An 18665-nucleotide genomic window follows, 5' to 3' on the forward strand; every position below is an offset into this window, starting at 1 on the left:
AAAGGGTCGATTATCTCCCTTTGCTTCCAAATTAATTTATAAATTATTTACCACAATAATTTAGTTATAATTTTTTATAATAGACGAAAATATTATTCTAATCAACTAATTAATAATATAAGGTTTTCGATCAGACTGAGGACATATACTGGAGAGATTTCTGGACAGTATGAGGTCCCCCCAACGGGATCCTCTTCGGATTTTTTTTGGTAAGGATTTTAGAGATTTGTAAATAATATTCGTTTATCGTATATTATGCGATCAGTTTTTATCAAGTATTATTTGTGTTTAATTTTAAATAAAAATATTTAAAATAATTTCTAACCGCACGATATACAATGAACGAACACGATTCATAAATTTCTGAGATCTCCACAAAAAGCATCCAGGAAGGATCCGGATTCGAGGTCCCCCACCCTTCTTGCATGCCACCGAGTTAGGGCTAGGGCTTGGCTGGCAGCATTCTCTTTGCCTTGCCCAAGTCCCAAGGGACAATTGACCAATACAAGGGCTAGCCTGTCTTTTTCTCCCAATTTTTTTTTTAACTTTTTGATGATTTTATCTACATTTTTACTCCCTCATTTGATAACCATCCGCTGTAGCAAACACACAACTTTGGATTTGTTATTCCAGGTTCGACTCCTGGCAGCGGAACAAGCTTTTTTTTTTTTTTTTTTTTTAATTCAGCTATAGGAATGATCAAGCAGTGTACTTTTAGGTACCGTTTAGTATGTGGGACGGGACCGAGACGTTCCATCCCACGTTTGGTGCGCCTAAAACGGATGGAACTCGCTGTTCCACGGAACAAATTTTGAGTGAATTTTCGTTTTACCTCATCCCCTAGAACGACTCGTTCAACATCTGTGGAACACAAAATTATAACCTCTCAATCTCCTTCTTCCTCCTTGTTTCCATCCAAGGGTATCTTTGCTCCCTCTCTGTTCCGTTCCGTCCCATCTGCATACCAAACGATACCTTATAGAATCACGCTTCCTATTTGGAGACGGGGGAAAGCTTTGTCGTGCCTTTTTGAAAGAACCCACACTTTTTTCTATTCTATAACAATTGAGATTTTAAATTCGAATTCTCCGTCTAAGCGTGCGTTCATATCAACGAGAATGCTTGATTAGGTTAAAATTAAAAAACAATCAGCAGAAAGTAAATGCATTGCTAAATTACAGACCACCTTCTTCAACAGTAGACTAGTTACATGCAACAGAAGAGAAGTGACTTTAACTAGAGAACCCCAGAAGCTGCAGGAAAAATTAGCACCTTCTGAATACAGTCTGTGGCACCTCCGTTATCATTCACAATCGGTGCTCTTTACCTTCAGCTATTGCGGGATGCTATCCAAATACTGCTTCACGCGTGTTTGGTTCATCTCGAATATGAATGGCATTCCCCGTATCTGCAAAATTCATCATTTGCAGGAAATCGTTTAGTTAACTGTGACGCAATCAAACTACTGCCTAAACATGTGTCACGTGATAATTATGGCAGGAAAACCGCAATCTATTTGAAACACCATGGCTTATCAATGACTTAAGATATAACATACACAATGTATTGAGCATTTTGATCACCAAACCGAAAAATTGATGAGTATAAAAACGAATGTTGAGGTATGACGATCAAGACTTACGCACAGCTACAAGGACACATTGCACAAAAAACAGCTAAGAAACTCAGAAAAACTAAAATTTAGCAAACCAAGAACATACCTCGATCAAGCAACTTGAACTAAGGCTTAGACTTTGTCCAGGGGCTACTTCCTTGCTATTTACCGAGATTGGACACTTCCCAAGATTTTTCAGATGGAAGGATCCATCTTTGTCCATATTTATCATTACCTAACAAATGCAGAAAAAATAAATTTTTACGCTCACTTAGAGACAAACCAAAATGCTTGCCCTGGGTTAGCAAGAAGATGTAAACCGCATAATCTGAAGACACCTAAGTTCGGTTCTGTAATTGTTATCGTGATTTAATGAACTAAATTGTAAATGTCTAAATGATTTCTTTTTTCCACATCATTGAGAACATTACGTAGAACAAACTTTTGGAAGGAAAGGAAAAGGCAAGTAACTGCATCACTGGTATGGTAAGTTAAGGTGGTCAATAATATTATTACCTGTTTTCGAGATATCTTGTTACCACGCCCTTCTCTTCCCAAGTCAATATCAACAACAGAATCGTCTGTTGCTCTACCCAATAAAACCTGCAGATATAGATTACCATTCATTCACAGAATCAACCCATGTCTGACATAAACTAATTGGACCATGAGTTTTAAATTTTCAATTAAATATGCATGTCATAGCAAAACCTAGATGGATCCCTATGGCAAAGTGATTAAGTTTTACACAGAACTCTTGCTCCATAATGCAGCTATGGGGTGAAAATATGGGGTGAAAACTTCCCAACCCCAGATAGCGGGAGAAGAGAAAAGGGTCCGTATGGCCAACCCCAATTGGGTTGGGTAAAAATTTATAGAGCAAATGAAATACCTCAGGCTTCTTAATGTAATGCTTAGAATGACGCCCATACAAAATGGCAAATGCTCCGTGAGTTGCAATGGCTCTTTGCAAATATGAATAAGCACACTGCTCCAGCCTTATGATTCTCCTCTTAGCATCCTCATTCTGATATTTTGAGACTGCACATAGAGAACAGCATAAAATCACAATTTATAAGGCATACTGATGCAGTGAGCCTCCATCAAATATGACGCAATCGCTTTACAGAAAATATTAGTTCCTTGATTAGGAATGTTCTATATGTTTCAAATAATCAACAAATGCAAACATTTTCTATTGTGATGCATTGCAAACTAATGTAGATCAAGAATAATTCCGACATCATTGAGTATAGATACCATATCATCTGTCAGTTAAGCATGAATGCTGCATAATAAACAAACTCTTTTCCATTAACAAAACTCATTGCATTAACGCATACCATTTATTACAGGATTTGATAGGCAGAAGGGAAGTACCAATAAGATTACTTTAATGCATACCATTTTAGAGGATTTGATAGGCAAAGGAGATGTACGGATAAGTCTGTATAAAGAAAACAAGTAATGAGCCGGTCATTAGATGTATGATAGTTTGACCAAGTATTACCTTCCTCGCTAGAATACAACTCCTGGTCATCTGGGTCCAAATCCATATCAAGTACCTGCAGGTGGAACAACAGTCAAAAAAGGTCGTACCCAGTGCACAAGGCTCCCGCTTTACGCAGGGTCTGGGAGAGGTGAATGTCGGCTAGCCTTACCCCCATTTATGGAGAGGCTGCTCCCAAGTCTCGAACCCGAGACCTACCGCTCATGGGCGAAGGCACTTGCCATCACACCAAGTGCGACCTCTAGGTGGAACAACAGTCAATGAAACTAAAAGATGAATTACAAAATTGATAAGCAAATCAAATGTTTATCGACAAGATGATTCGCATTTTAGCACTTACCAATGCCTCTATATCGGAATAACATGGTACATCATCATCGCTCTCGAAAAGCCCCATTTGATCTGATGTCTCAGGGTTTAATTGTGCTTCAGCAATCCCTTCTGTATGTAATGATTTATTGTCTCTAATTGTAGCTGATGGATCAAGCTCCTGTTTAATGACACCCAAATCTGGGTTCTCCACATGAAACTCAGTTGAGTTGTAATTGAGAAGCTTAGCCGATATACTTTCTCTAGTGTCTTCCTTCAGGATTCCAGGTTGAACACTTGTACTTGGATTGGCTGAATAAATTTGATCCAGACCTTCACTAACATGACCTGCATTCTTAGATGCCACTTGAATGGCGTCAGTCTTAGACAGCTCAAATTTCACCCCGAAATTACCTAGTGGAGGTTTTAGACCCTTTTCTTGTAAGAAGTGTGATCCTTTAATCTGAGAGGTACTATGCGGTTCTCCTAGATTTTTTCGCTCTCTGTGCATAAAGCATGACCCTGTGGCATTATTTCTCTTATTAACAGGGAAACCTCTAGTGGACAAAGATAATGGCTTATTCACTTCAGAAGTTGATGGACGATTTGGTAGAAAGATATCATCATTGCATGGAATTTCTGGGTCCTCGGTGTTTAATGTGCAGCAGATAACTCCATCTTTCAATTCAGGATTTTGATAGTTCGAAGCAGTTGAAGATGATAGCATCAGAGTCTCTGAATGGCAAACCATATCTTCATCAGCATTTGGGGATCCTTTATTATCATCTACCACTCCAAGATATGTACTAGAAGGATTCATGGAGTCCATAACTGGAGCTACAGATGTTTCTGGCTCAGATTTGACGATCGTCTGTTCTTGATGAACACCATCTTTCGGTGACCTCAACAGAAGGGAGCTCAAGCCATCATAGTAAGACTTATCAATCACATCTTTTCCATCAGCAGTCATGAGCATGAGCTCCTCGTTCGTAAAGTTTAAAAGCGAATTGGACAGTTCTGCCAAATAACCTTCAGTACTAACAGGAGCTGCTGAACTCTGGAAATCACCACATGGCATTTCAGCATCCACCTCAATCCTAACATGAACTTCAGTCTCTGATGTTCTTGCATTGTCAGCATCGATATTCTCATGAAGTTCAAAAACATCGCCGGTGCATGTATTATTTTCACTAAGATCAACATCGACTGGCTTAGCTGGAAGTGGAGATGAATACTCCAAGTTGTTAAACAATGCACCACCGTCTGAAACAGGTGAATTAAAGGCGTTGTTCCCTTCAAATTCTGTGCACATATTTCCCTCGTTGCCATTAATTTGATCAAGTGTAAATTTCATTCCCAAGCCATCAGCATTGAACAGGCTGCAATCTGGCAATCCCTCTGGATGATTGAATTCATCCACCTCAGATTCATTCCATGTCATAATATCTTCATGTATGTTACCTTGTTCCATATGAAAATCATTCCCATCTGGGTTCTGGAGCATATGAAAGGTATCATCAATGCCGACATTCATCAGATTTTGCATAGCATCCATATCCGACGTCTCAAGGCCAAAAGGGGCTGACATCGGATCACCATTTATGCAATTTCCATAAAGAGGCTCGTCTCCATTTCCATGATAGTTGTTATTACTGGGTGCAACAAGAAAATTAAGGCCCATGGAATTAAATGGCTCATTGCAAATCCTTTTACGCATTGCATAGTAACTACTACGAACACTTTCAGCTTTTCTCTTTCCGGATTCACATTTTTTTTCTTTTGAATTTCCCGACCTGTCAAATGGAACAGCCGTGGTGGAACTCTCAAACTCAATCATGCGAGCAGAAGCATCTTCAGAAACTACTGGATCATACAGGAGAGAATACCACCGATCTTGCAGCTCACGAACAGTAAATCTTTGAGAAAAATGCACTGCACCTTTAGCAAGCGACTCCAACGAAGCACCATCCTGCAAACAGAGCAAAAGAATACAAAGTCCGAATATAACTTTTGAGAATACTAACTTCCTGATAAGCTTTCCTTGTATGATAAATATATTACAAAATCAAAACCAGGGTTTTCTGAAAAGTACCAAATCCTAATTTATTTCCGAAAGGGGAACCCAGGCAGTTCCCCTCCGACGCAACACAGTTAATAGAGGCGAATACTTGTTAATTCGACTAAGATACCGCCTATCTCAGTAGGAAAACCAGCAGTGACAATTGTTCTAGCAGTGGACAACATAATTTCAACTGCATTCACTTTCAATTTTATCTAGCATTTGTCCAATTTACTGATTATGTTCCTCAATTTCAATCTTAAATACGAGGAACGGTAAATCCATAACATATTCGGAGAACATAAACCCGAAATCGAAAGTTGAGGTTCCACCATAAAACCAATTGGCAATATGGGGAGTAGCCCAACCTCTTATAAGCCCATGCAAGGTCCCTCCTCCCATCAATGTGGGACTCATTCTCAATACAACTCGAATTCATGCTTAAACACACTAAAACCCCAAGAATTTGAAAACCCAAAAAAAGCAACATACATCATATGTATAACGAAACAAATTACCAGAAAAATCCAGGTTAATAATACACTGCGAGGATGCAAGAACATTAAATTTTCAGAAAAAAGGGAGGAAATTTAGAGTCGAATTTGTACCTCAACAGCTTTTTTGAGCAGAATATCATCCGCCGGAATCCATTTAGAGAACGGAGCGAGAGCACCCATGGCCTCCACCAGCCTCCCTCCCTTCCTCCCTCTCTCTCCCTCTCTCTCTCTCTCTCTCTAGAGCGTTCTTGTTCACGGGAGCATGGAAAAAGCTTGAAGAAAGAGGAAAATTACGAAAATAGGCGGACGGGAGAAGGCCTTCGTGGCGGCTGGGGGGGTTTAGAGGGAAAGAAAAAAAATACAAGGATTTTACAGAGGTTTTGTGAAACGTGGACGGCGGCGAATTGGGCGGTTGGGGCACCGCGTCGTGGTCTCAGGTGACTCTGTTTTGAGGTGGCGAGGTTTAGGGGTTTAGTTGGGTGGGGCATTAGAGCACGTGCCAACCCACTCAGCCGTATCATCTTACAGGTTGCCTCGGACTCCTATGCTCTCCGTTGACCCAAGAGTGCTCCTCTAGAACCATAAACCGTAATGGTATTCATACATCTATTTTACTTGTCAAATATTCATTTTAATTTTTTGCCGTCGTATCAAATGAATTAAAGAAGATTTATGACGAAAATTAACAAGGATATATGAAATGTAAAAATAAGTGTGTGAATAATACTTTTTGAAATATAAAGTGTCCTTTTTTTGGTTTGAAAGATCTACTTATCTTGATGGACTTTATTTTTTATAGGGAGGCGGTACAGTTTGATGTCTCTAACATTATTCCATTAAACGAGTGATGCAAATTAGCAAAGGAATGTGCTTTCTTTGCGCACTAAATTTCTAAGTGCGGATATACATTGATGTGTTATTTGGGAAGCAAGGTTCTAAAAAACGTTAGGCGCTAATCGGGCAGCGGGCTAGCGCCTAGCGCCAAGACAGATTTAGGTAAATTTCTTGTATATCTTGTAAATAAGTGCATATTGTCACTTACAAAAAATTATACTTTTATGAAATTCATGGATAGGATAATAAAAAAATGATAAAATGCAAAAAGAGTATCCAACAAGTCCAAAATTTAAAAACGCATTAAGCATATATGCCATATAACCATAGTGAGGAGTATTGTAATGTAGGATGACACATGTACAACAAGTTCACAATTTAAAACAACATAAAATGCAAAATAGGAGGAAAATAAGGAAATATAGTAATGTAAGATACATAATCTAAGTTTTTATTTTTTATTTTTTAAATTTCAAAAAAATAAAAAACGCCTAGCCGCCTAGCACCGCCTAGCCTGCCTAGAGTCACCCCAATTTTTCCAGCCATTTTGCACGAAATTGCCTCGATTCCAACCTGCCCAGCGCCTAGGCCATTTTTTAGAACATTGTTGGGAAGTAGACGAAAAACTCCTAGGACCAACAATAAGAGAGTACTAAGAACAAACTCGCGTTGTAACAGGAGGGAGGGTGCTTAACCGTACTTGAACTCCATCCAAATTATGACCCAATAAAGCAAGAGCATTCATCACAAAATACACTTTTGTGGCGTTTGTGACTATAAACTTTTTAAATATTCTACTTTGTGAGAAAAGGAATGTCTTTTGGTACATACGAAAGAATAAAGGTGAAGTGACCAAATTTGTTGTCAAAAGCTAATGGAGAAAAAAAGTTGTGATGGAGTTTTTGAACCGAAAAGGAAGCACATCAAGCAAATCCAGTAGCTTTCAATTTTGTTGGGTGTCCACTTTCCCAAAAGGGCTTGTGGGGCCTTCCTATTTTGAAGTTCACACTTGAAATTTTTGAAAAGAAAAGAAAATTTCAAAATCATTACTCTCTACTCTTTTTCTTCTTCTTTTTTTTTCCAACAAAAAAGGACCAGTTAGATACTATAGTTCACCCTTTTGGAAGCCGAGAAGATTTATAGGGATATTTTAACCTTCTTACGCACTAGGAATCAAACCGAGGAGGTATCGTGTGAAATAGGGGTCTAAAATTAGTTTATAACTACTAAATCACCCAATGATGGTTAAGTTGATGTTATTCTTGAAATCCTCTAAAAAAAAAGAGAAACAGAAAAATAGGAATTGAATCCAGCAAACATAATTTACATGGACCGTCATCGTGGAAGAAGTTTTAGAGGCTTTGTGTTAGTTTACATGGCCCAAACATTTAGGCCCAACCACATATGCAGCCCACCATAACAAAACGACATCGCGATAGGTAATACTGCCACTACAAGTCCACAACAAACGAGTTTAATTAAATCTTAACAATACATGGGTAATTAACCAAATGTTTAACTAATTACTGCAGTGGTGGTGGAATCTGATGCAGCTCCAGCAGCAGTGCAGTGAAGATTAGTGGGATGCGATTGGTTACTACTTCGCAAATATGGGAGGTCCTCCTCCATTTGGTGAGCAGCCACACACTGAATCATAATCCCCTTCATTCTCTACTTATTCATAGTGTATACCTTCCCTCGCATACTAATTAATTAAACAAAAAAAAACAAAACAAAACAAAACAAACAAACAAAAAGATTTCAAACGTCGGAAAAGAGTAATATAATTTGATCAATTACAAGAAAGAGATCAAGTGCATACAAGTTCGTGGAGACTCATGTTCACATCTGCTTGGCTCTTTACCTATAGTGCAATAAACGGAGAAAAATGAGTGATTTCGTTATACAGTACAATTATGTAATCAATATATAGACATCATCATGATATGCGAAACATGTTAATATGTTTGCACTTTGTTGATATCGAATAAAAAATACAAGGCAACTGATAAGACCGTCTGACTCGTATTTTTCTCCCCAAATGAACCTTATATCAACCAAGTAACTTAAAAAACATATAAATTAATTAACAAAGGATTGGCAACCAGGTTTAGATGGTCAATTAGCTAGGGTTAATTACCTTTTTCTTGGTTGTATCAATCTTATTAGAGATCATCCGAACCTGTCCACCATCGTACACATATATAGTTAATGTAAGATTATGAAATTAAAACATCATATCACAAGTAACACACACACACACACAATATATATATATATATGCAATGCACAATTCACTATAGAGATCACAAACAAAATTGGAGAAACTCATCTACCCTATAGTCTAACATACACCTATAACTGTAAGAGGAGAGAGCTTTACCAACACATTCGGATACAACCATGACGGATTAATGATATAATATTATGTAAAACAGTTAAAACACATGATATTGTATCAATAATTGAGAATGCCATAGTAGCATCTCGAGGTGTGGGTAAGTCATTCCCCCTTGTAAGAGGCAAGGCGACCGTTGCCCTCATAACCAATATAAACTAAATTCCTTTATCTTCGAATGGTTTCTAGGATGCATATTAAGAAGACATTTTTCAGAGTGCCGAGAGCACGACTCTATCAAATATCGTAATACAAGAAGTTGGATACTTGAAAACATAATATTTCCGATCACTTGTACTATGACATTTAATGTACCGGGTCGTGTTACCAACTTTTGTTATATTAATTGTGACTTGCTCGGATTTTCCTTCAAACTAGCTATATCTGATTAGCTTTGAATTTACCACAGTAATCCCTCTAGAAGAATAATATCAATCAACTAAGAACTACAACAATGGCAACACATGTACAACCTTGCGCTGGCGAATGACGTCGACGGCGGCTTTCATCTCTTCCTCGAGACCACGCAGTTCATCGAAACTCAGATCGTTCAGACAATCCCCAACTCTCTGCCTACATATTATACTCCGATTAAGTTGAAAAACAATAATTTGATCAGCAAAAAATTGACTCCTATGCAGTGTTCTAAAAGTTCTCATCTACTTCTAGGCTCCACTTAAACGCTTAAGCGTTAGGCATCTGCCCTTCGTCCAATTAGCGCCTCTTAGAACCTTGTTCCTATGTAAATATCTATTCGTTACCTGATCTGCCTCCGAAGATTCATGTTCACCTCCTTCAGCTTCTTCAAATGCTGTTGCATTGCCTGCAGTGCACACACATTAGCTACCACAAATATTTACGCATAACGCTAACCAATTAGTAACTTAAAATGAAAAACGAACGAGGAATACCTCGTAGTGCGAGCTCCAAATATCGATTCCAAGAGTCTTCTGGTACTGATCCAGCAATTGCTTTGTTCTGGTTGAGCACAAATTCATCACATAAGCAAACGATGAAACCCAGAAAATCCAATAGTTTGAAGAAAAACCTAGGGTTTTAGGGAGAGAAAATGAGAGGGGAGAGAGAGAGAGAGAGAGAGAGAGAGAGAGAGAGAGAGAGAGAGAGAGAGTGAATGGATTACGTGGTGGAGGGGCTAATGTACTCGTGGACTTTGCCGGAGCTCGAAACCATGATGAGAGAGACCTCGGCGTCGCAGAGGACGGTGAGCTCGTTGGCCTTCTTGAAGAGTCCGTTCCTTCTCTTGGAGTAGGTCACCTGCCTGTTGGTCGAGTTCTCTATCCTCCTGATCTGGATCTTCCCCCTCGCCATCTCTCTCTCTCTCTCTCTCTCTCTCCTCAAATCCGATCTGAAAATATGAATATCTGGAACTCCGAAACGATTAGATTTAATAGAACAAAAATAATTAACAAATAATTAAGAGGAGATTAGGGTTGCAGAAGGGAATTTACCAGAAATAGAAAGGGTTTCGGGTTGAAATTGGGTCGGATATCGATGTGTGGGGACCCATTGATGGAGATGGAGCATCGTACGTCCGCTTTCCGTTCTTCACCAAATCACGGTTTCCGTTCCGATGTGACATCCTACGGCCTACGGGGTTTGATAGATTCAGTCAGGGCTACCCTAGCTAGCTTGATCAGACGAGGGGAGAGAGAGACAGTCTCACCCTAATCACAATTTTTTAGGAAGTTTTAACAAACACTTCTGGTACTGTTCATTTTAATGAAAAATCATATTTTTACCTTTAACTGTCACTATTTACTATACATTTAGAAATAGCTTTTCGTTAAAAATGAAGTTTTTTTTTACTTTTCATTAGTTTTCCTAATTTTTTTAATGGTAATTAGTAAGGAACCAAACGGCTAGTCTTAAGGTGCACTATTGACTCGTTTGTAAGTACTTTTAAAATTGTTGAAAATCTTTTTGGCGAAAGTGTTTTGGGTTATAAAAGTACTTGAAGTGTTTCATGTAAGAAGTATATTTCGAGAATTCACTTGCAATTTTTTACTGAAAATTGGTTTCAAAAGCATTCTTATAAAAAACATATTCAGTCATTTTAAAAGTACTTCCAAATAAACCCTATAGCTATGTCAAGGAAGCAAAAAAATCTTTAGGCATTGTTGAACTTAATCGTTGGTGGGATGTATTTTCAGAACTATTATAACGGTAAATTTGACTCGAATCTCTTGATCCACGTGATCCAGACACGGAGATCTGAAATAGATCTAGATCCACAAATTATAAGACAAGAGTAACACTGATATATACAATTTAGCCAAACGTCGTTTGCCATTTATTTATTGGCAAGAATAAAAACCAGCGGTCAAAGAGAAAGCATTGGTGGATGCAATTAGATGTTTCAAAATTGGAACCCCTGGATTTTTCCCTGCAGGCGTAGTGAGGGCGTCGTAGGCTGGAGCAAATAGGTTTGGGACAATCACGAAATTTGAACATGTTAACGTTGTTCAAACCTTCAAGTAAAGCCAATGTCAAATCTCTCACGCGTCTAATCGTATTTGACCCACGTCCAATTTCTTGCCTCGAAAGGTATCTTCTCCAGATCTCTTTGACCAAATCCACATAATCCACCAATCAGAGTTTTTGAAATTTGATCAAACGGCTACAAATAAGGACCCCTTTAAAAATTATAATAACTTTTGCCGTTAAATTAATTTTAAGGGTCCGGATTTATGAATCATGTTGATTTGGTGGCCTAATATATTAAAAAGGTAGTTACATAATGGGCCCTCAACTAGGGAGGCAATGGCCCAATTGCTTCATCGGGCTACTTAGAAGGCCGAGGCCTTACGCTGAGCCTAGACCTGCCTTATAACACCCGTCTCATTGTGTGGAAATGGGCGGTCACAATGTTATGTTTTACATCCTGTCAGAGCAAGTACAAGTATTAGTAACATAACAAAAATACGTTCTTCGTCATTAATATGTTTGCTCGCCGTAATTGTGGCCCCTCGGGTTCTGCGCTTTTCTTTTCATTTTTATCCATTAATTTTGTTTAATTTATTCAATGAAAAAAATTGAGAAAAAAATGGAGTGCTAGAAAATAAAAAGAATGCTAAAATCATTTCTCGATGGCAGTTCTACTTGATTTGTAAGTGAAAGGAATTGTAAGTCTAAAAAATTGATCCAAAACACAGTACCAAACATGAATTTTCTCTTACATTAATCGAGAAGTTCAATGAATAGATGAATCCTAACAGTTATGTATTAGTATATTTGTACGTTGAATAATATCAATACATTTCTGTTTGGTTGACAACAAAACATAAGCCCGAAAGAAAAGGAAAGACTATATAAAAATATCACGAACCCATGAGACCCCAGCTATATCTGCAACTAGTAATCGATGACAAGAAAGAGCATGCTCAAAAAAGACTGAATCCAAACTGCATGACAAACCTCCAGCTGTATCTGTATTTTGTACGTTTGTCACACTCGTACCCCCGTTCGAAAATAATTTCTATGCATACAAAAATTGTACAAACGACGGCAGTGCATCATTCGTCCTCCTCGCTGAGCAATGCAAATGAGAAGGGATAGAATTTGTAACCAGAGCCCTCATAGAACTTGTTCTGGAACTCCACCCAGTGAAGCCTCAAGGCGTGTAAGAATGCACTCAAGGTCTCCATCACTAGCAGCACTCCGACTGTCGCGCATATAAAGACGATTATGCCAATGATCAGAATGATCACATTGTTGTACCTGTAGTGGTTCCGAAAGGATTCATTACTCCGATAATTTGAGTCTCAGACTACCGTGACGAACGAAAGATGAGTAAAACTGTGAAAGAACTTACCCCCAGGCTAGAAGTAGAACCTTGTCGTAAAATACACTGGACAACTCCGAATGCGCCAAACTGAAGAAAGCAAAACAAGGGCAAACAAGACGGTCATCATCCGGTAGGTGAAACAAAGAACCATGTGCTCATAGAATTTTTATTTTCATCAGCCATGTAATATGTGAACCGTACTGACTTAGATGCCTAATTATGCTTCAAGTCGGTGCTATTAGATGGTTGTAAGTTGTTATTCACTCACCTGAGTGCCCATAAACGTAGATACGAAGCTGTATTAGACACCGCTCCAAGCACAAATTCTATGGTATGTATGAGTTGGTGTACAAAGACTTCGGTGAATTCAAATTCCTCATGACCATGTAAACTTGGGTGGTGCTCCTCGTCAAGAGGGTCCTCGCCGCTGTGAAGCAGTGCGTAGGATTGACCTTGGTGCCTCTGAGAGAAGGTAATAGGGTGAAAAGAGAAAGAAGGAAAAGAATAAATGCAAAGTAAAGAGACTGTTTAGTTTCAAGTTTACCTCCTCATGCTGTTTCTTCAAGAAATAAGGCTTTGGAAACAGCATCCATGGTACAGCAACAAGAGCCGATAGCAGTAACAAAATCTGTAATTAAACACGGAAAATAAAATTGTTAGGAATAGTCACTCTCTTGTACTGATTGAGAAATTTTGCAGCGTAATTGAAGGAAGAAGAACAAACCTGAAGGAATCTTTGCCCCCAAAAAAGCTGATTTTCACCGAGGTCGTCAGTAGGACTCAGGAACATGTATATCATTACATGGTACAAATCGGCTTGTGAACCAGTGCACCATTTCACAATAATTAGGAGAGAAAGGTAGCCAAACAGGCTGTTTAAAAATATCATCTGAGGAACAAATTGGTACCTAAAAGAATATGGTTAGATTGTCAACATTAAGAAAGTAACTCATAATCCTACACATTCATTCTCCGAAAGAGAGTGAACAAGCTAGAGGAGAAGAAATACATATCAATTTTCACATTTAAGGTGGACGGGCATGTCATGCAAGATATACGATATCCCAAACAGTCACACTAAATGCTTTATAGGAAGTACGATACACATAAAGATAATTCTTTTTTTTTCTTTTTGCGCGGAGAGATAAAAGATAAAGATAATTCAATTTCAATTACACACCGATGGAAGTTCCTATTCCTATATATACATATGCATATATTAATTCAATATCGAGGTTGAGTAGTATAGCTTACCAAATATTCAGTTTATCCGCAAAGAATTTTGCATTAAAGTAACTCAAAACGATTCCAAGATTCATCTGGGCTACTCCAAGTAGGATTGACATCTTCATCTTCAATGAATTAAGAAATGGTAACTCAGATCGAGAACCATGCCATTTGGGATCCACACCAAACGGATAAGTGTCACGAACCTTAGTCAAACCGACTGTAGTAGCGTCTCTGCCACACAACAGAAACCCAAGTTTAATCAACTCAAATGGGATTGAGAGACCACACATATGTCAAGGATCTCAGGCTGATTGTGTACCTACAAGATGGGTCACGGCACCCATAGGCAGATTTCCCAAATAACTCAAATGGGACCGAAAAGAATTCATTATATATCAGTCCTGTGTAAATTGAGAACAGCGCCATCATCATAATAATATAACGGCCACCAAATGTCATTTCTACGATGTCCCCGAGTTTCTGTTGTCAACAAATCGAGTTAATAGAACCGTGTCAAAGTTACAAGAAGCAAATAGTCTGTCTACGGTCACAAAGCAATGCAGCATTACCTGGCTAGAAAACTTCCTCTCCCGGATTATGAAATAGAGTGATGCCAGCAACAAGCAAATACCATGTCCCCAATCTCCAAACATTACAGCAAAAAGGAAAGGGAATGTGATAATGGTGTATACGCCTGGATTAGCCTCCTGATACTTGGCGACCCTGTGAGGATGATACATTAGACAAATTCTTCCCGAAATGATCTCATTCGGAAACATGAATTGTGCAGTCTAAGTAAAATAACTTAAGTAGGTTAGGAAATGGTCTTCCTTTCTGCTTGATGGAAGAGAAGGAAGACAAAAGGTAAAGAACAATAAAAATTATGTTTTACCATTATAAACAGGTTAAAAGAAATAAACAGGTAATTCCCAAACTTCCCCAAAAGACCTCACCCTCCCCCCTCTGCCACCCCTGCTCTCAGTCTACCATCTCTCACGATCCTCCTACCGAGCATTGTGCAACACCTTGTATAGGCATAACATGCAAAATGACTCACCCGTATGCATCAACAATTTCTTGAAAAGCAGAAGTGAATTTGTTTGTGCGGAAATATGTCGGTGGTGGTTCCTTTGTATGCAAAACCTGGAATATGGCGCCAAGTTGAGAGTTGCTATCTAAGGATGCCCGCTGCAATGCGTTTTGAATCTGTGAAACATCAAGCCTGTGTTAATTGAAAAATTCTTCAAACATACATTGCACTTGCAAATGATTCATGCCAAGTTTTAGCATTGAATACAATTTTGGAAAGTGTTACAGGACAAGGATCAAACCTGGTTTGATGCATATACAGGACACCAACCTTCTGCAACAAGACACATTCTACTCACATCAATGCTTAGCATGTTTAACGTATGGTAAATGGATTTTTCCTTCTTCACCTATCGAGGCATAAAGGAATAAAACTCAGCGATCAAACAAAACTAAACTCAATGACTATGAAATACAAACATGAATGGAGAATTAGTAGCTCGAAGCATAAGTATTTGGAATAACAAACCAGAAGGTTCCACTGCTCATATTGATGGCCAATTGTCTGTAATAAACTGCTTCTGTGCAACAATCCAGCATCTATGGTAGTCTTCAGCTCTGAAAGTTTTCCAGACACCTAGAAATTAAAGTGGTTATAGAATTCAGAATTTAGATTACAGAATAAGTCAGTAACTGTAATTAAAGACGGACACACTCATCTCTTATTGAGCACAGAGTTTGATATTTTAATGATAATAAATCCAGACTATTTAAACTCAACATTTAAGGAAAACCCCTGTATGAAAGATATACACACACACATTAATACAAAAGAAAATTTTCAATCTAAACATAATTAAGTTGTGGTACAGTAAAGCTGTTGATTCCACATATATAGAGGTAAGAATACTGCATACCTCGTTAATCATCTGAAATTGTTTTCCCAAGTCATCTGTAAATGGGTAACGGTTTGCTCCAAAAGCTTCACATATTTTCAGAATTTTGTTCTTTGCTCTTTCTCCAGAATAGAAGATGATAAACACATTTTTCTCAACCTGTAAAATATTAACTCGTTAATTTCCCGAAAAGAAAAAAAAAGTATTCAATCATCCTGCAGGAAGACAATGATATCTAGGCATACTAGGATTCACATACACGAAAAAAGTACAGCATGCAACAAGATTAACCATCATCTGTGCGTATGCACTTCCGCAATAAGTGAAATAAGACGGACAGTTCACAAAAGATATATATGAACATGAAATAGTTATGTTATTGAGTATTAACTTTCTCTCCTGACACAGGATCAACGACACGGTCATTGACCACAGCCTGCTTCAGAAACACATTACCCCTGGTTGCACGAAACAGAATCCTTTCAAAAGCCATCGATTTTTCTCTTGGAACAAGACCACTAACAGATCCAAGCTTAACATGTTTTGATAGGTCTGTTGTCATTTCCTACAACAGAAAATATCTAAGCATCAGTCAAAGGATACGATAAAAGAATTCATCTTCAACCAAAAAATGAAACCAAAAACTACAAATCTGTACTTGTTCAAGTAATAATGGACTGTCGATGGATCTTTCCATACTATGCTGCACTTCAAGTTCTCTCTGCAGAGCTGCAGCAGTGCTTTGAGCTGAATTAAAAAACTCGCCAGCCTGAAACAAGTAAACAAGTCGAGTTCACTTTATGGATCACATGAAGGAAATCAACGACACAATAACAAATGAATTAGTTAAGTTGCGGAATTTCTCATGACCGCAACAAACTAAAATGTAAACAACGCTCTCATAGAACTAACTGCAATAACAGTAAAACAAGCCATACCTTCTGCAGAACAAGTTTATATTCTAACAATTCACTGTAAGTGCGTTGTAATTGTTCATTGTTCGCATTAATTTCTAACAGATCGGCTTCAAGTTCACCAAGTTTAACCTAGCAAAGGGGGAAAATGATTCAATGTAGACCATAGAAAACTCCAAAAATATCAACTCAAGTACTGAAACTACCTCCAAGTTATCGAGATCGATGTCATTGCTAATCATGGACCTTGTTGAGGGTGACAAGCCGGCCTTCTTCATTTGTTCATTGAAGAACCGTAACCTCCGAGCCATTTCACCACACCGTTTGATCTGCATCACACAATTTCAAATCCACAAACAAGATTTTCAGATCAACCACATTTTTTGCAAATTTACTCACAAAACCACAGAAACCACGGCAATTAATCGCCGATTTCCAAATACCACATCCAATTACTTTCTTATAACACATTATTTCATATCGTATGAAATTAAATTGGTTCATTAATTCATAAAAATGAAAATAAAATAAAATCTACGCACCTGAGTGGCGTATGTTCGCTGGAACGGGCTCTTTTCCGCATTGAGCTGCAAAAAAAAACAAAAAAAACCAAAAAATGAACAGAAAATTGAAAAAAAAAATTGAAAAGAGAAAGAGTAAATGCGAGAGCAAAGATTACGTCTTTGAATTGAAAGAGGCCGAGATCGCCGAGGTAGGAGATGGCGTGGCGAGACGACTCGATCGGAATGATGAGTTGCACTAACTGCATTGGCTCCGACCGCAGCAGATCCATCGTCGGACAGCACCCTCCTCCCGCCGCTTCCGTCGTCACCATTTTCCCGGCAAATTTTCACAAATCTGTTATTTTCTCTCTGGGTTCTTCAAACGTCAAACTGTTTTCTTTTTCTTATTTATTTATTTATTTCTGAGTCATGTACCGCACACCTACCGTTTTTTCCTTTTTTCAAACCTTTTACTTTACGTTGCGGCGTCGTTTTAACTTTGACGTGGCGCGGTGGGCGCTCTCTGGATCACATACGCGGGCAGCTGAAACGCAGCGTTTCGTGGAAGATGAGATAAAACAGTTAACACCTACTATTTCAATGGTACGGTGGCAATTGTCAACGTCGCAATCACGTTTTTATTCTGATTCGTAGGTTGACCTGGACTCTTCGATCAGTCAATTCGAGCCCATGAATGTCCATGGCCCAAGTTTAATTTCATGGCTTAAAAGCCCCTTCGAATTGGATTTGGCAATGATTCCATTAAAAGGGTCCAGGCCCACTACAATTGGCCACAATTTTGAATTTTAATTAGGGAACTTTAACGAAAAGCTCCCGGTACTGTTCACTTTAACGAAAAACCACATTTTTACACTAAAAAGTCAATCCTGGTACTATTCACTTTACCCTTTATTTTGTCCTTATCATTAAAACTCAAAGTTTTCAAGCCCTTTTCATTAGTTTTCCTTTTTAATTATTGTGTGTATATCGCCAAAGAAAGTAAAAAATAAATAAATAAAATCATTTCAACACTCCTTTGATAAATAGATCTGCTTTTAGTCAAGTT

The 18665-nt window shown here is 38.3% G+C and overlaps 3 protein-coding genes across 3 annotated transcripts; all 3 read right to left on the minus strand.

Moving 5' to 3' along the window:
* Positions 1-1103: 1103 nt before the first annotated feature.
* LOC103420902 (uncharacterized) lies at positions 1104-6506 on the minus strand. Its single transcript, XM_029106594.2, has 7 exons — positions 6102-6506; positions 3466-5403; positions 3126-3180; positions 2508-2656; positions 2132-2218; positions 1722-1850; positions 1104-1408 (listed from the first exon to the last, which is right to left on the minus strand). Exons 1-7 carry the CDS (start codon positions 6168-6170, stop codon positions 1334-1336), a joined length of 2502 nt encoding a protein of 833 aa, XP_028962427.2. The 5' UTR covers positions 6171-6506; the 3' UTR covers positions 1104-1333.
* Positions 6507-8111: 1605 nt separating this feature from the next.
* Positions 8112-10908, minus strand: LOC114826422 (agamous-like MADS-box protein AP3). Its single transcript, XM_029106596.2, has 8 exons — positions 10692-10908; positions 10364-10604; positions 10134-10200; positions 9984-10045; positions 9696-9795; positions 8965-9006; positions 8647-8688; positions 8112-8529 (listed from the first exon to the last, which is right to left on the minus strand). The coding sequence occupies exons 1-8, from the start codon at positions 10765-10767 to the stop codon at positions 8500-8502; spliced, it is 660 nt and encodes a 219-aa protein (XP_028962429.2). The 5' UTR covers positions 10768-10908; the 3' UTR covers positions 8112-8499.
* A 1492-nt stretch (positions 10909-12400) lies between these two features.
* LOC114826385 (V-type proton ATPase subunit a3-like) lies at positions 12401-18038 on the minus strand. Its single transcript, XM_070827028.1, has 18 exons — positions 17776-18038; positions 17639-17683; positions 17303-17425; positions 17121-17228; positions 16841-16951; positions 16574-16747; positions 16204-16341; positions 15816-15923; positions 15589-15696; positions 15315-15463; positions 14827-14980; positions 14577-14737; positions 14282-14488; positions 13752-13935; positions 13572-13655; positions 13296-13489; positions 13055-13114; positions 12401-12960 (listed from the first exon to the last, which is right to left on the minus strand). Exons 1-18 carry the CDS (start codon positions 17929-17931, stop codon positions 12756-12758), a joined length of 2469 nt encoding a protein of 822 aa, XP_070683129.1. The 5' UTR covers positions 17932-18038; the 3' UTR covers positions 12401-12755.
* Positions 18039-18665: the final 627 nt, after the last annotated feature.

The sequence above is a fragment of the Malus domestica genome, chromosome 08 (genome assembly GCF_042453785.1).
Source record: "Malus domestica chromosome 08, GDT2T_hap1".
In the NCBI taxonomy this organism is placed as follows: Eukaryota; Viridiplantae; Streptophyta; class Magnoliopsida; order Rosales; family Rosaceae; genus Malus; species Malus domestica.

Excerpts from the sequence above, each read along its gene's own strand:
- LOC103420902 (XM_029106594.2), bottom strand. The coding sequence starts at position 6,170 with ATGGGTGCTCTCGCTCCGTTCTCTAAATGGATTCCGGCGGATGATATT. Across the intron at positions 5,404-6,101 it reads TGCTCAAAAAAGCTGTTGAG|GATGGTGCTTCGTTGGAGTC; the intron begins GTACAAATTCGA and ends CTCTGTTTGCAG. Across the intron at positions 3,181-3,465 it reads ATTCCGATATAGAGGCATTG|GTACTTGATATGGATTTGGA; the intron begins GTAAGTGCTAAA and ends TTCCACCTGCAG.
- LOC114826385 (XM_070827028.1), bottom strand. The coding sequence starts at position 17,931 with ATGGTGACGACGGAAGCGGCGGGAGGAGGGTGCTGTCCGACGATGGAT. Across the intron at positions 14,489-14,576 it reads TGCCGTGACCCATCTTGTAG|AGACGCTACTACAGTCGGTT; the intron begins GTACACAATCAG and ends GTTGTGTGGCAG. Across the intron at positions 13,490-13,571 it reads TGAAGAAACAGCATGAGGAG|AGGCACCAAGGTCAATCCTA; the intron begins GTAAACTTGAAA and ends ACCTTCTCTCAG.
- LOC114826422 (XM_029106596.2), bottom strand. The coding sequence starts at position 10,767 with ATGCTCCATCTCCATCAATGGGTCCCCACACATCGATATCCGACCCAA. Across the intron at positions 10,605-10,691 it reads CGAAACCCTTTCTATTTCTG|ATATTCATATTTTCAGATCG; the intron begins GTAAATTCCCTT and ends TCGGAGTTCCAG. Across the intron at positions 9,007-9,695 it reads ACGTCATTCGCCAGCGCAAG|GTTCGGATGATCTCTAATAA; the intron begins GTTGTACATGTG and ends GATGGTGGACAG.